Here is a 17,185-nt window from a genome sequence, read left to right on the forward strand (position 1 = left end):
TAATGAAAGCAAGGAACTGTTTGCAACTTTTTTTTTGCATTCTTTGCTAGAGACTTCTCATAATCAATCTTTCCTGCCCAACCACCTTTGGGACTTGAGGGTACACTGGTTTATGCTTACTGTGTTTCTCTCCCCTGATAACTTGTAATCATTCCATGCATTTTTCTTCACTGCCATTATCTCATTGATTCATTTGTCATCTATTTAGATCTAAACCTTCAACAATATCCTTAGCTGGTATGAAAAGCATGGTAGCTTCTATAATTACTTCCTTGAGCTTCCCACACAGAATTTGGAGTTGATAACATTAACATTTAGTCCCCACTGAAAATAATTTAAAAACTGTCTACGGCCATTTTAGTCACCTTTAAGAAAACGAAATTCCTTCCCTTTATATTAAATTAAATTTAAAAGTGCATGAACCAAAAAATAAAAATAGGAAATTAATTAATACTGTTTATAGGGTTATAGGTAAGGCATGGTGCTCAGGGCTGTAGTGAAGGGTATACACCGTATACTCTCTGGATTTTTTTTTAGTTGAATAGCATATACTTTCTGGTTTTTAAAAGACTTGAAAAAACAAATATTATTAAAATATTTACCTGAAATTAAAAAATAAATTTATTAGAATTTGATTCTTAGGCAATACTTATAGTTCTATTATTTTTAATATATATGCCGTCTCTCTCTCCACACAACATGCACACTGCACACACAAGCGCACGCACACGCACCACACGCACCACACACACACACACACACACACACACACACACACACACACACACACACACACACACACACACACACACACACACACACACACAGGTATACATCATATACCCTCTGGAATTCAATTAATATGCAGAGTATATTCTCTGCTTTTCAAAACATTCTTAGAGTATACCTTCTGCTAATTTTATGACTACAACACTGACGGTGCTATTCCACTATTATGAACCTAAACATGCATAGGTTTATAATCAAAACAAAAATGAATAAATACATTAAAATTATTAAATCAATAAAATAAAAATAAGATTAAAGCATAGAAAAGAGAAGGAGCAAAGCAAGGTAAGTATTGCTTTGGACCTTCTCTTTTCTATTCTTAATCTGTTTTTATATTTATTATATTGATTTATTTATTTTATTTAGTATTAGTAATATTACTAGTGGCAAATGATGCAAGAAAGCAAGCTTATATGGCATGAGCCCAAAAAGAAAAGGAAAAAAATTCTATTTCACCTATCCATCCCTGCCAATAGTCTGTCTAGTTTTCCTTGAATTTATTCACGCTATCCATTTCCACAACAACAGATGGAAGCCTGTTCCAGAAGTCAAACCACTTGTTGGCCGAAGGCAAACTTCTGCACATCTGTTCTTCCTCAATTTGAATTTAGGCTGTCTCATGTGCATAGTCCGAGCAAGAGGAAGAATCCCATCAGTGCTGTGTTTGCTCAAGTCATTCAAAGCCTTAAACTCAATCAGATCACCTTACAGGTGCCTAGTCTGCAGACCTTCAATTTGTGAAACTGAAGCCTTTCTTGGTAAAAACACTCCTTTGTTTTACCTTAACAATCTAATTACCCTCCTCCATACCTGTTCCAGCAGTTCTACATCCTTCCTAAAATGAGATCCACAGACCTGTATGCAGTGTATTCAAGATGTAGCCTGACCACTGCCTTTTACAATGAGATAATCTAGCAAATTTATCCCTGCAGCTAGCCGCCTGTTTGCACTGTTCAGAGAACTGTATATCTGACCACACAATTACCCCAGATCCTTTTCATTTTTGTGGTACTACCTTGAGTGTAGTACCACAGTTGGTATGTTACAGTGAGATTACTGCTACCCATATGCATTATCCTGCATTTATCAATGTTGAACGTCAATTGCCATTTTTCAGCTAATTACCTAATTTTTCTAGATCATGTTGCAGCAGAAAAATGATCTAGAAAACACCCTGCCATCCTTTGTATCATCTGCCAACTTAGACATTAAGTCTGATATACTTTCATCAATATCATTAATAAATACCAAAAACAGTAATGAGCCCAGCATCAAACCCTGTGGGACTCCACTAATAATTAGTCCACAAAGAGCAGTGGCCATTGATTTTGTTTTGTTATAGGAGTAGTTATGATCAAAAAATCTAGCACCTTGCTTTATCTATAACCCTATTAAGAACATTAATTAATTTGCTGTACAGGCAGTTCTCGCTTTATGAGTTTTTTCTCCCAAGTATCAAGTATCAACAAATTCGAAAATATGAACATTAATTGGAAAAAATGAATTTTCAAACATTCATAAATACCACATTCCAAAATACGTGCATAGCTATACAATACAGTGTACCCCACTTTACAATATTAATCAGTTCCAGAGAGACTATCATATTGTTAAAATACCGTAATGTGAACCCAATAACACATTGTTTTTTGGTAATTCGTTTCAAGATCTCGGAAGTTGAAATTTTTGCTGTTTAACTAAGCTATTTATCTCTCATTTTTTAAAGTCACGAGCGTGACCTTAAGGTCGTGAGCGTGGTTTGTAAATTGTATTAGTTACCAATTCAACTCATTCAAATGCACTACACTTTCATTGTTATCATATGTTCCTTTTATAAGAATCAATTTTAAACACCTTTGTGATATTTTTCTAAAGCACATTTCTGGAGGTCATGACCATGAAACAATAAAAACAATTTGCACTTTCCAGTTTATTGGGCTTCTCTGTTACTGCAAGCAATTATAAACGGGTAGTAAACTCGATGTTATTGCATTTGTAAAAATACCGATAGTAGAATTGTGTAGTTTTTACGTTATTACTTTGAAATGTGTTTCCCCCTTTACTGAAATCTTCAATCGTATAAAAAACATAAATAAATTTTTAGAATCTTCTCTTCATTCCTTTTTTTTTTAAGCTTCCTAAACTTGTTACTCCGCGCAAATCGTGTTAGTTGCAATTTGTGCATTCCATTAAAAAATGCTTTTGCATGCTATTGAAATTTATAAAGAAAAGAGAAGATTATCTTGGAAATAAATGCCTCTTGAAGCATTTCTGAAGAAGACGACTCCTTGTGTAACAAACCAATGAGTGTCAAGCCAATAATGAGTGATCAACGAGTGTGCATTTAGTCAATGATGATGAAGAATAAACATTCTTTAACATTTGTAAGTCATAAATAATTTCTCTTTTATTATAATTTGCTTGATTTTACAGGCTACATTTTCAATTTCTTTCGATAAATCAATCATTGTTTAAACATAAATTAATTAGCTAATTAATTTCATTGTTGAAAATCTAACCCCTTTTTTAACCTTATGTCTAGGGAAAATAAATTCCCACTTTACGAGCGCGTGCTAGGAATGAGTTAACTCATAAAGTCAAGAACTGCCTGTATTTATTGTTTATTTCATGATTCAAGTATATCTTAATTTTTAATTTAAGATGATATAACCATGTTTCATTTTCCATAATAAATTCTTACCTTCCCTTTAACTTTAACAGTAGTTACACCTTTAATTAAATCCCATATCAATGCAATGTGATGACTGTCACCTAATGTTTTTTTTATCTGTAGGGTTTTAAGCATGAATTCAATATCAGCCAATGCTGGCATTAAGAAAGTGGGAGGTGAAACTGAATTTTGATTATAGGAGATCACCCACAGAGTTTATCTTTAGCTTTTGGATTTTCATAAAGAGAGAGAAGAGAAATGAGATTAGTGAGGGGAACAAAAGATTGCTCTTAGCAAGAAAGGCTTCAGTTCTGCATATTGCATCATCTGGAGACTAGGCACTTTCAAGGACATCTGATCAATTTGTTTTAAGGGTGCATATGGATTGAATAAGCTAAATGCCAATAGCACACTTCCTCTCACATCCCAAAACAATGTATCTGTTCATGTCATTCAGAGGGTAAGAATGGTACACATCAATTTTCATGGCAATCGAACTGTCACTCACACACAGTATTACATTTACTTTTTACTATGGGAAAACTGTGACTGTGGATTTAATGCAGCTTCAAATGATTTTGATTATGCAGTGTGGTAAATAATAACTTAATATTATAACTTATATATGTACATATATTAATATAAAAAGAGGTAAAAGGTAAACTGCAGCCATTATCAATCCACTGCAGAATGGAAGCCTCCTCAGCGATTAATGTTGAGGGAAATGGACCATAATCTGTCATGCTGGCTGAGTGCAGGTTGGCAGAACAACTGTATTTAGCAGTCAGGGGCTTGAACCCGTCTACTCAAATACCGTGTGCTACTGCAATCCTGCTCCAGACCACTCGGCTACGGAGGCCTCTTGTATTAATATAATAATTTATAAAGTAACTTAATAATAACTTAAATTAATAAATAACTGAAATAAATTTTAGTTTCATGTTTATTTAGTTCTATTCATAATACTTTTACAATACGCAAAAATAATGCTATTTGTTGCTGTAGTACTTCTGAAAACTCAACCAGTAAGTGGAAAATCAAAAGCCATGCTTACATGGATTTCTCACACTAATAGCATATAACATTAAATCTGATAGGATACATCATCTTGGAAAACCTATGTATAATGTATGCAAGGTATTCCCCTCTTAACCACTGTCCAAATCTTGTAGCCTACCAAACAGAGAATTATAGCTAAATGCCTAAGCAGATGTCTCACATGATTTTCTATATTTTTAAAATAAAAAATCTAAAACATGAACTTGATTTTTTTAAATTTCAAGCAGATGTGTCAAAAAAAGTCACACAAGCAGGTGCATGTCCATTTTGTACATTCTATTGGTCTGCATAGATTCTGATGTTTCTAAAATTCATGGTGTTTCTGACTGTAATTTTATTGCTACTTCTAAAATTTTCCAAATCATTTTTACTCTTATCATGCATTATAAGCTAAATGCAATATATAATTCAAGCTAGAGGTCTAACAAATTTAGAAATTACCCAATTGCTTAACTGGGTAATAGGTAATTTAACAATTTCAGGAATCACTCAGACATAATTAATTACATTGGGCCCCATCTATGTCATGCCCATCTGTGCCAGAATTCTAATTCTACCCCTCCTCCACTTCTACAATTCAATTAATTTATTTAGTTCCTTTTAATATTTATGCTACTCAAACAAGCTTGACTTGGAACTCTCACCAAGATGGAAATTAAGATTATGTTTATCTAATTAAATTCAAATTTGTGCATCAGCAGAACATTGATGTCTGATTAAAAAAATATATATTTTCTCTGTGTATTACCAAATTTTTTTGTGAATTATTCAGTGCAATACACTGAAATGCTGCAAAGAGATATTCTGCATTTGTAAAATGCTATTTAAAATCAGAAAATAGGTAGTATATTGAGCCTGTTAATGGGATGAATATTGAAAACTCCTTTGTAGATTGGGTGTGATTGATTGATTGCCTTTCTTTTGAATCTTTTTGTGTGTGTGTGTGTGTGTGTGTGTGTGTGTGTGTGTGTGTGTGTGTGTGTGTGTGTGTGTGTGTGTGTGTGTGTGTGTGTGTGTGTGTGTTTGGCTAAAAACGCTTTCTATTATAACTGATGCTCAATTGTTTCACATTATCAGAATGGCATACCATGTTATATAACTGGCTAAATGGATGGTTTGCAAGCCTCAAAGATTTATGCTTTACCATTAGTAATTTGGAGTCACTGTCCAGAAGGAAGGCAGCTAGCACCCACAGCCTACCAAGTGATAAATTCCTTTTTGTAGTCTGAATAATGAGGCTGAACAAACCTTGGTTAATATTTCTGGTCACCAGATGTGCAGACTCCATTAGTGAATACTATAACAAAGCATTGATCAAAACTGAAATTGGTAACTAGATACATAAACCAGCATTAGTGAAACTGTTTAGAATCAGAACTAAAATTCTTATATAAAATAGTTTATATGTGCTCATTGAGAAATCCGTGTGCTACGCAAAAATGATTCTAAGAGAATTATACATTAGACAACCAATGCCAACAGTCCATTTAGATAAAGCATACACATTAAGAGCAGTATGTTGATATCCCACAGGTGGTCCTCCTCCACTTCTCTCATTACCTACTAGAACCAGTAACAGTTCATCGTCAAGGGTGCTAAAGAAGAACATTCCACAACCATCAACTCCTCTCAAGTCATTTAACTGGTCCAAGTTACCCGAGGTCAGTAGTTTGTTCTTATAATCATTTGTGAAAAAATTCTGTTCTTTTAAACATTTTAAGAAGTTAATGAACACAAACAGAAATAAATAATTGGTTTAAATATTCTATGCAGCTTTAACTTAAGATTTTCACAGACAATGTGGTTTGCTATGATTGCTGAATATCTAATTGTCATTCTCATATTTCTCGGGAAAACAAAAACCTGTATTTGAAAAGCCATTTTCCATTCCCTTGTCTACTATTCCTGGAAAGCATGATTTCCCACATTTAAACATAATGACTGTATTGAACTTTATTTATTCATTAACATCATTCATATAACAGACCTGATAACTGTTCCAATTTATATTAGAGACAGATTTTCGGCACTTTCTTAATGATAGCAATTTCACACTTGATTTTTTACATGAACCTTGAAACTGAGGTCAAAAACCTTAGCCCACTCTCCATATTTTATTTTTAATCCAGGAAATAAATAAATACATGAATTTCTAAATATTAATTCCCATGTTTCTATAAGAAAACAGAAAAGATTTTTAAGAACAGTGTGGTTGTGGACTGTTCAACTTACTAATAAAAGAAAAGAGGTGCATATTTAAGGAAGTTATTTCAGATTAGCCAGACTTTTAACAACACAGGGCGCCTCCATAGCCAGGTGGGAAGGAGCAGCGGTGCGTAGCGCACTCTTCTTGATTCTACCGGGGTTCGAGCCCGTCACCACCAAATACGGAGGATGCAGAAAGGTCAAGGGAATGACCACCGCATATTCCCTGAGCAATATGGCCTTAGTTGCTAATGCTCCTAAAAAAAAAAATAACAATAACAATTAACAACACAGTTAAGACTGAAGAAAGGAAACATATTCAAAGATGCCAAGAAAGAATATAATAAAATTATACGATTCAATAATTTATGGGGTGTGGTTTACAAGATTACTATAGATGAGTTGAATATCAATGAGAATTAAACTGCGATTTAGGAACATAAAGATATCCTAACTTGGTATGGGAACATAGAAGAAATCTTAGTCTTTGGTGTTTGAGGATGAGGAAGAAATGGAAACTTTTGAACAGAGAAAAATATGGCAAGGCAATAGTCATTATTGCCTTGCTATATTTCTAAAGAAATAGTCATTATTTCTTTGATGAAATTGAAGTTTGGCAGTCCGTTTTTATGGACTGCCAAAAATTCATAAGGCTGAAGTACCCCTGAGACCCATAGTATCATTTATAGGGAGTCCTTCCTATGCTCTATCAGGGTACTTGGCTAAATTAATTGCGCCCATAGTGGGGCAGTCCGAATATGTTATTAAAAACAGTAGGGAGTTTGTAAATTTTGTGGGGAATTTGACTATAAATGATAATGAGAGTATGATCTCTTTTGATGTCGTATCTTTATTCACATATATTCCCATTAAACATGGAATATATTGTGTAAAAATGGCATTGACCAAGGATGTCTCACTTGGTAATAGATCACTGCTTAGTGTAGAAGATATTTGTGCAGGGGTAGAATTATGTCTGGCTACTACTACCATGTTATTTCAAGGAACTATGTACAAAAAGGTCATGGTACGGTCATGGGCGAACCTTAGTGCCAAAAGATCTTAGTGCCACCGTGGCAAATTTGGCCATGGAGGAGTTAGAAAGTAGGATTTTTAGTGGGTGTTCCTTTCCTATTAGAAATTGGAAGAGATATACTTGACGATACTTTTGCCCTGGTCCAGAAGGGGAGGGAGGATGATGCAGTTTGTTGGCTTAATAGCTTCTCCCAATTTATACAATTTACCTCAGAGGTGGAAATAGGAGGTACCCTGTCATTTTTGGATGTATTAGTCTCTAGGATGGGTTCCAGACTTAAGACATCAGTTTTTACGAAACCCATATGTAGAGGCCAATACACTCACTACAACTCAGCACAAGCTGGACAATACAAGAACAGTGTAGTAAAAGCTTTATTTGATAGAGCAGTATCACACTGCACCACCTCTGAGGATAAAGAAAAAGAAATTAATCGTGTCAAGGCAGACCTTAGAAAATGCGGATACCCCCAGAGGATCCTGGACAGATATAGCAGAGGAGTGTCTGAACGTGGGGAGCCGTTTGTTCCGGTAGCCACCACATACATCACCTACTATCCGGGCCTTACTGAGCATCTAGCGAGAATTTTATGAGGTTTATAAGACATGCTGTGTACAGCTTCCCAGGCGGAGGCTGTGCACAGCTGTGTCCCAGGTGAAAGACCGTATACCAAAAGATCTCAGTAGTGGAGTTGTATACAGAATAGAATGCCTGGATTGTGGGGAGTGTTATGTGGGGGAAACAAAATGACGGCTCAGGGATCGTCTGGGGGAACATTTAAATGCTATAAGAACCGCCGATTATAATAAGTCTGCTGTGGCCGAACATTTTTGGGAGAAGCAGCATCAAATCTTTCCAGAGGACGAGATTATCGTGGACCACACGCATGGGTACTGGGAGCGTAAGTGGCTAGAGGGTTTACGGATTGGCTCATCCAGTAAGAATACCATGAATAGAGACAGAGGTATGCGCATACATCCTATTTTCGAAGCAATTGGCCTAAGTACAGATGAACGGTTTTGTTTGCCACATACCAGAGCCATTTCCACTTCCGGTTCTGCCCATGCACTGAGGGAACCACGTGTGGAGGTACCGTGAGCCTGTTATATAAGGAGGTGTTGCAGGAAGTCTTATTACTATTGAGGAATGGAGCTGATACTCTCGAAAGCTTCAGGTTTTTTAGCGCTTTTAATCTTTATATTTTAGCTATTTTATAGTAAATGATTTTATTATAGTTTTAGCATTCCGTAATATACAGTCACCAGTTTATTGTAAATTATACAATTTGTTTTTTGATATTTATTTGTAAAAAACTTTAGTTACAGTAAAATTCATCTAATAGTCGGTGTATGAGTTCACTTCTTTCCTAGACAATCACATATGGGCCTTCTATGTTAAAGAATGAGAAACTCCATCTGCAGGCTGAACTAGATCTGAAATGCGACATATGTGGGACACTTCACAGAAAGAACACCCTACCTGTGAGATAGTTTCACACATGGCATTTGATAATTTAAAAGTAAGACCTTGTATTCAGCAGTACTGTTATCTTTTATAACAGGACATGGATCATTTCATCATAAATTGAATGAGCTTGGACTAGTTAGCATTAGTAGGGGCATATGATACAAAAAAAGCAAGCTTATACAGCCAAAAAAAAAAAAATAAATAAATAAAACACCCTTCCCATTTCACCCATCCATTCACTACAAATATTTGTCTAGTTATGGTTTGAACTTATTTAAGTTGCTGACCACTGTAACAGATGCAAGCTTGTTCCAACTATAAACCGCCCACTGGCTAAAGGCGAATTTCTGCACATCCATTCTACAATTATCTTTCTTCAATTTGAATTTATGCCCCCTCAGGTGAGTAATCTGAGCAAGAGGAAGAATCCCATTAGCATTAAGCCTTGAATCCATTCAAGGCCTTATACACCTCAATTAGATCACCTCGGAGGTGCCTAGTCTCCAGAAGGTGCAATTTGCAGAACTTAAGCCTTTCTTGGTAACACCAACCCTTTATTCCCCTCACCAATCTTGTTGCCTTTCTTTGTACTCATTCCAGCAGCTCTGCATCTTTCCTAAAATGAGGGCTCCAGACCTGTATACAGTACTAAAAGTGTTGCCTGACTATTGTCTTATACAAGGGGACCACCACCTCCTTATTCCTGCTAGCAAAATTTCTGTATATCATTGACAAGACACCATGAGCTACTCTTCAGCCTTTTTGACTGCACAATTACCTCTAGGTCCTTTTCATTCTTCAGTGGGTCATACATGCAGTATGACCCAGTCGATACGTTACTCTCGGGTTACCACTACCCATATGCAGTACTTTACAATTGTGTGAATGTTAAACTTCTCAGCCCATCTGATCAACTTTTCCAGATCCTCTTGCAGTAGCATACTATCATTACTGTCATTAACAACCCTGCCAACCTTTGTATTGTCTGAAAATTTAGACATTAACCATGATATACCTTCATCAATATCATTGATAAATACTGAAAACACCAATGGACCCAACAACAAACCGTGGGGTTCTCCACTAATAAGATTAATCCATGAAGAGCAGTGTCCATTGATAACCATTCTCTGTCTTCTCCCACTCAACCATCCTTTTATCCGTTGTAGCAACTTACTCTTAAGGCCAAGCAGCTTCCATTTTGTACATTTCCTAATGGTAATGCTAATGGTATTAGCATTAGCATTAGTAGAGGAATATGATGCAAGAAAGCAAGCTTATGCAGCATCAACCAAAAAAAAAAACACTTCCATTTCACCCCTCTGTACGGAATACCTGTCCAGCTGAGCCTTAAATTTATTTCAGGGGATGGAAGTCTATTCCACCAACCAACTACCCGCCGGCTAATGGCAAATTTCCACACATCTATCCTACTTCTCTCTTTCCTCAATCTGAATTTATGCCCTCTCAGGTGATTATTCTGAGCAAGAGGAAGAATACCATTGGCATTGAGCATGCTAAAACCATTCAAGGCTTTATACACCTCTATCAGATCACCTTGCCGGTGCCTAGTCTCCAGACACTGTAATTTGCAAAACTTAAGCCTTTGTAAGAGCAACCCTTTGTTCCATTCACTAATCTTGTTGCCCTTCTCTGTACTCGTTCGAGCAGCTCTACATCCTTCTTGAAATGAGGCCTCCAGACCTGTATACAGTACTCAAGGTGTGGCCTGACCATTGCCTCATACAAGGGAATAATCACCTCCTTATCCCTGCTAGAAACATTCCTGTATATCACTGACAAGACACCATGAGCTACTCCTGCAGCCCATCTGCACTGCTCAGAGAACTTCATATCTGCCTGCACAATTACCCTCAGGTCCTTTTCATTCTCTACCACTGTCAGTGTAGTATCACAGAGTTGATATGTTGCTCTGGGGTTGCTGTTTCCTATATGTAGTACTTTACATTTGTCAATGTTAAATTTCATTTGCCACCTCTCGGCCCATCTGCTCAACTTTTCCAGATCCTGTTGCAGCAGAATAGCGTCGGTAGTGCCCTTAACAACCCTGCCAACCTTTGTATTGTCTGCAAACTTGGACATTAAGCTTGATATACCATCATCAATATTATTTATAAATACAGAAAACAATAATGGACCAAACACTGAACCCTAAGGGACTCCACTAATAACATTAGTCCACGATGAGCAGTGTCCATTGATTACCACTCTCTGTATTCTCCTCTTCAGCTATCCCTTTATCCATTGCAGCAGTTTACTTCCAATGCCACACTGCTCCAATTTGTGCAGCAGTCTTCCATTTGCAACAGTATCAAAAGCCTTCTAAGATCCAAATATATAATATCAAAGTTATTCTCTGCATCCAGTTGTTTTGTGACTGCATCATTGTATCCAAATTGGTCAGGCAAGACTTCCCCTTAACAAAACCATGCTGTGTCCAAGCTATAACTGAAGTCTTGTGTAGATGATCCTGCAGTGCTTCTTTAACCAGTGCCTCCATTAATTTTCCTGGAACAGAAATTAAACTCACAGGTCTATAATTACTTGTGTCAGCCTTTGATCCTCCTTTGTGAATTGGGGTCACATTTGCACATCTCCAGTCTATGGGTACCTCCCCTGAGTCCAAAGAAGCTCACATAATTATGGCTAAGGATTTGCTTACTTCCTTTGGCGCCTCCTTTAATATAACTGGATAGATCCCATTCCCAACCTCATGTTGTAATGCCAAACAACATGAGGTTGGGAATGGCCATGAGAAAAAGGCTCCATTGGAAAAGAGACCATCACGAAGTTGTGATCTGAGGTGCCTACAGGACCACTCACCTCAGATCACAACTTCGTGATGGTCTTTTTTCCAATGGAGCCTTTTTCTCATGGCCATTCCCAACCTCATGTTGTAATGCCAAACAACATGAGGTTGGGAATGGCCATGAGAAAAAGGCTCCATTGGAAAAGAGACCATCACGAAGTTGTGATCTGAGGTGCCTAGAGGACCACTCACCTTGACAGTGTACTTAGAAGGGTTCTCTGTGAGAAAACGATCAAGCATGTTGGCTGTGTGGTAAGGATTGTCTGGTATTCTGGTAGGTAAATGAACAATCTGTGCAAGGTCATTAGTAATTGCAAAAGCCTCAGCATCTCAACCAGCTGGGTCTGTGTGACTAAAAAACAGAAGCCAACTGGAGTTGTGAATATTAAAATCACCAAGGAAAATTACCTCACTGTTAGGAAAGTTGGACTGGAGAAGGTCAAGTTTCAAAGAGAGGAAGTCGAGTTCTAAGTGATTAGTGGAGTTGGGAGAATAATAAAGGCAACAGATGAATTTGACAGAATGTAGTAGAAAGATTTTAAGCCAGAGGAGATTCCAAATTACTAAATCTCTGACAGGGAATATCAAAACAGACATATACACAAGTACCACCTTTGAAGCAAAAGGAATCATACAGTATATCGTTCAGACAACTGAGATGAGCAGAGGTTGAATCAACCAATAACTAAGATTCTGTTAGAAAACGTACATGGAGTTTGGCAGACTTAAGTGGAAATGGACATCATTGAGATTAGAACTGAGTCCACATATATTTGTGAAATGAACTAGTAGGAGATAGACTTAAATAGAAAGGGTGCAATAATAATTGCTGATGCTATCAAGACATTGTTAGGTGGGTCAGAAAAGTGCAAGCTGGGGGGGGATTCACAGACTAATAGATTAACAGCAGCCGCAGCCTGCTTCTATTGCTTCTGCTTCACTGTTTTTATTGGAATGAATGGCAGCCTGGAAAGCAAGTTGTTAGGGATTTCAAGGCCTCCTGGGAGTCATCATGGAACAAGTAAATACATGGGCTGTGTTAAGGTAATTAAGAGTAAGAACAGGTGCGTGTATACTTGCACATATACCAATGGTAGGAGTTTAGTAAATAAATTTGATGAATTTGAGTTGCTGGTCAAGACATCAAAGGCAGATATTGTTGGGATATCAGAGATATAAGGACTATTGCGATATTACACAGATAAGGAATGCTGCATAATTGGAATTTGTGGTGCACAATGTGTACAGACAGGATATAACAGGATAGGAAGTGAGGAGGATTTATGCTGTAATTTAAACACATATAATCTAAGTGCATCCAGTTGACTTGGCGGACAGTGCAATGTTGAGTCAGTTTGGTGTGACTATAAGCACTGGACTGCAAAATTGAGGGTAGGAGTGTGTTACAGGCCTAATAACTCTGATGAGTACAATTAACAACTGTACAGAGGAAGAGAGTGGGCCAGTAAATCAGATTGTCTTATAATGTGGGATTTTAACTTCCCGGATATTGACTGGAACTTGTAAGTAGTCATTCGCACACTAGCAAGGCTTTTGTGGATTTATTGGATAATTGTTTTTCAGAGCAGCATGTTTGAGAGGCAACCAGAGGGAGTGATATTCTTGATCTGATTATCTGCAGTGATTCTTCATGCATTAAGAATCTGCAGATAAAGGAACCACTAGGTGTCAGTGATCACAGTGCGCTGACGTCGGATTTACTCATAGAAGTAACTATCATTAGGGATAAAGAGAAGGGATTTTGCTTTTGTAAAGGTGACTACAGTGGTCTTAGAGTTTTTAAATTCTGTACAATGGGACGAACTGATGGTTAACAGCAAATTATAAATGGGAAGCATTCAAGGAAGTAATCTTGGAAACTACTAGGCTTTTTGTCCCAACTAAGAAATATTGTTCAAGGTTTAAGCCTAAATGGATGTCAGATGAACTAATGAAACTTGTGGCAGAGGAGAAAAATACATCAGATACGTATAAATTATCAAGTGACACAGAAGACTATGGTAGATATACGCTAGTCTGTAATCAAGTTACAAAGAAGGTTAGAGATTATGAGAAATTTTTCGCAAAGGATGCAAAGAGGAACAGCAAAGAATTCTTTACTTATGTAAACTATCTATCGAAGATGATGAATCAGATGGGTCCACTTGATATCGATGGATCGATTGTTGATGATCCTGATGAGCTAACTGAATGATTACAGGTAGTTCCTGACTTTACGAGTTAATTAGTTCCTAGTGCGTGCTCGTAAAGTGAAAACTCGTAACGCGGGAATTTATTTCCCATAGACATAATGTTAAAAATAGGGGTTATGTTATCAACAGTGAAATTAGTTAGTTTATTACTTTATGGTTAAACAATGATTGATTTATTCAAAGAAATGAAAACATAGCCTGTAAAATCAAGCAAATTATAATAATAGAGAAATTATGACTTACAAATGTTAAAGAATGTTTATTCTTCACAGTCATCATCGACTAAATGCACACTCGTTGTTGATCACTCATTCTTGACTCGGCACGCTTTGGTTTGTTGCACAAGGAGTCGTCTTCTTCAGAAATGCTTCAAGAGGCATTTATTTCCAAGAAAATCTTCTGTTTTCTTTATAAATTTCAATAGCATGCATAAGAATTTTTTAATGGAATGCACAAATTGCAACTAACATGATTGTGCGGAGTTACAAGTTTAAGAAGCTTAAAAAAAAAGGAATGAAGAGAAGATTCTGAAAATTTATTTATGTTTTTTAAACGAATGATGATTTCAGTAAAGGGTAGGGTTGCCATAAGTTTGCCAACCCAATACGGGACATGTGGTGTCCTTGGGCCTCGGAAGAGGGGGGGGGGGGGTTGTTGGTTGAAATGAAAGACAAGATTATTTTATTTTTTGTCATACCAGTCATACTTCTTTGAGCATTTAACATTTTTAAGGAGGGCTCATTTTTAACAAACTTGTAAAATTCTGCACAGCTTAAGTTAAAATTTCAAAAAACCTGAAGAATAGCTTCAACAGTATTTATGCCACGTGAATGAGCTAAGTATCTTACATTTGATCACAATTTTAATAAATACGGGACAATTTGCATGGGACTATGGGACACAGGACCTCAATACGGTGATATTCCCCTATTACGGGATGTATGGCAACCCTAGTAAAGGGGAAACACGTTTCACCATAATAACGTAAAAAACCACACAATTCCAGCTATCGGTATTTTTGTAAATGCAAAAACATCGAGTTTACTACCCATTTATAATTGCTTGTAGTAACAGAAAGGCCCAATAAACCGGAAAGTGCAAATTGTTTTTATTGTTTAATGGTAGTGATCTCCAGAAATGTGCTTTAGAAAAATATCACAAAGCCGTTCAAAATTGGTTCTTATAACAGAACATATGATAATGATGAAAGTGTAGTGCATTTTAATTATTTGAATTAGACCAGGGTTTGAGCCTGTCATCACCAAATAGGGAAGATGCGGAAAGGTCAGGGAATGATCACCGCATATTCCCGGAGCAATATGGCCTTAGTTGCTAATATTCCTAAAAAAAAAAAAATTATTTGAATTGGTAAATCATACAATTTACACTATAAAAACGACCTTTTAGAGAGTTATATAGCGAAAATTTCAACTTCTGAGGTCGTTGAACGAATTACCAAAAAACAATGTGTTATTGGGTTCACATTACGATATTTTCAGAATACAATGGATGGAATGGATTAATATCGTAAGTATTTATTAATGTTTAATATTCATTTTTTGCAATTAATTTTCATATTTTTGATTTTGTTGACACTTGAAGAAAAAAATCGTAAACTCGGGAACTCGTAAAGCGAAAACTCGTAAAGTGGGAAACTGCCTGTATTTTGCATCTACATTCACACATGAGGAATTCGGCAGGGAAGTGGAAGCCAGAAGATTTTCAAACTCTTTCTGGGAGGTAAATGATTTTGTAATAACTGAGTGCAAATTAGAGGAGAAATTGTTGAAACTGAACATAAGATAGGCACCTGAGGTTGATGGGATCTATCCAGTTATATTAAAGGAGGCAGCAAAGGAAGTAAGTAAACCCTTAGCCATAATTATGAGAGATTCCTTGGACTGGAGATGTGCAAATGTATCCTCAAAGCACAAAGGGGAATCTAAAGGTGACACGAGTAATTACAGACCTGTTAGTTTAACTTCTGTTACAGGGAAAATAATGGAGTCACTGGTTAAAGAAGCACTGCAGGATCATCTAGACAAAAGTGCAGTTATATTTCAGACACAGCATGGGTCTGTTATGGGGAAGTCTTGTCTGACTAATTTAATTGGATAGTATGATGTGGTCATAAAGGAACTGGATGCAAAAAATAATTTTGATATCATATATTTGGATTTTAGGAAAGCTTTTGATATTGCTGCACATGGAAACCTACTGTACAAATTGGAGCGGTGAGGCATTAAGGGCAAGTTGCTGCCATGGATAAAGGGATGGTTGAGTGGGAGAAGACAGAGAATGGTAATCAATGAATACTGCTCTTCGTGGACTAATGTTATTTGTGGAGTCATCCAGGGTTCAATGGCGCAATATGGCCATAGATGTTGATGCGCCAAAAAAAAAAAAAAATCCCCCAACAAATCAACCAACCAACCAGGGTTCAGTGTTGGGTCCATTGTTTTCTGTATTTATCAATGATATTGATGAAGGTATATCAGGTTTAATGTCCAAGTTTACAGAAGATACGAAGGTTGGCAGGGCTATTAATGACATTCATTAATTCGCTTCTGCAACAGGATCTAGAAAAGTTGAGCAGATGGGCTGAGAGGTGGCAACTGAAATTTAACATTGACAAATATAAAGTACTGAATATGAGTAGCAGTAACCTCAAAGTAACATACCAATTGTGCAGTGGAGAATGAAAAAGACCTATAGATAATTGTGCACTCAGATATGAAGTTTTCTGAGCAGTGCAAATAGGCTGCAAGGGTAGCTCAAGGTGTCTTGTCAATGATATATAGGAATTTTGCTAGCAGGGATAAGGAGATAATTATTCCCCTGTATAAGACAATGAGCAAGCCACACCTTGAGTACTGCTTATGGGTCTTGAGGCTTCATTTCAGAAGGATGTAGAG

At 36.7% G+C, this 17,185-nt stretch overlaps 1 protein-coding gene across 3 annotated transcripts in view; it reads left to right on the top strand.

Moving 5' to 3' along the window:
• The window catches only part of LOC150084557 (disheveled-associated activator of morphogenesis 2-like), a 575,048-nt gene that overhangs the window by 428,111 nt on the left and 129,752 nt on the right, over positions 1 to 17,185 (top strand). For all 3 annotated transcript variants that reach the window (XM_090375315.1, XM_090375314.1, XM_090375316.1), the window contains exon 15: positions 6,053 to 6,180. In XM_090375315.1, the coding sequence (XP_090231441.1) occupies positions 6,053 to 6,180 (128 nt within the window). The remainder of the gene's footprint in view (positions 1 to 6,052; positions 6,181 to 17,185) is intronic.

Source organism: Mastigoproctus giganteus, chromosome 6, assembly GCF_048544385.1.
Source record: "Mastigoproctus giganteus isolate SK-2022 chromosome 6, ASM4854438v1, whole genome shotgun sequence".
Lineage (NCBI taxonomy): Eukaryota > Metazoa > Arthropoda > Arachnida > Uropygi > Thelyphonidae > Mastigoproctus > Mastigoproctus giganteus.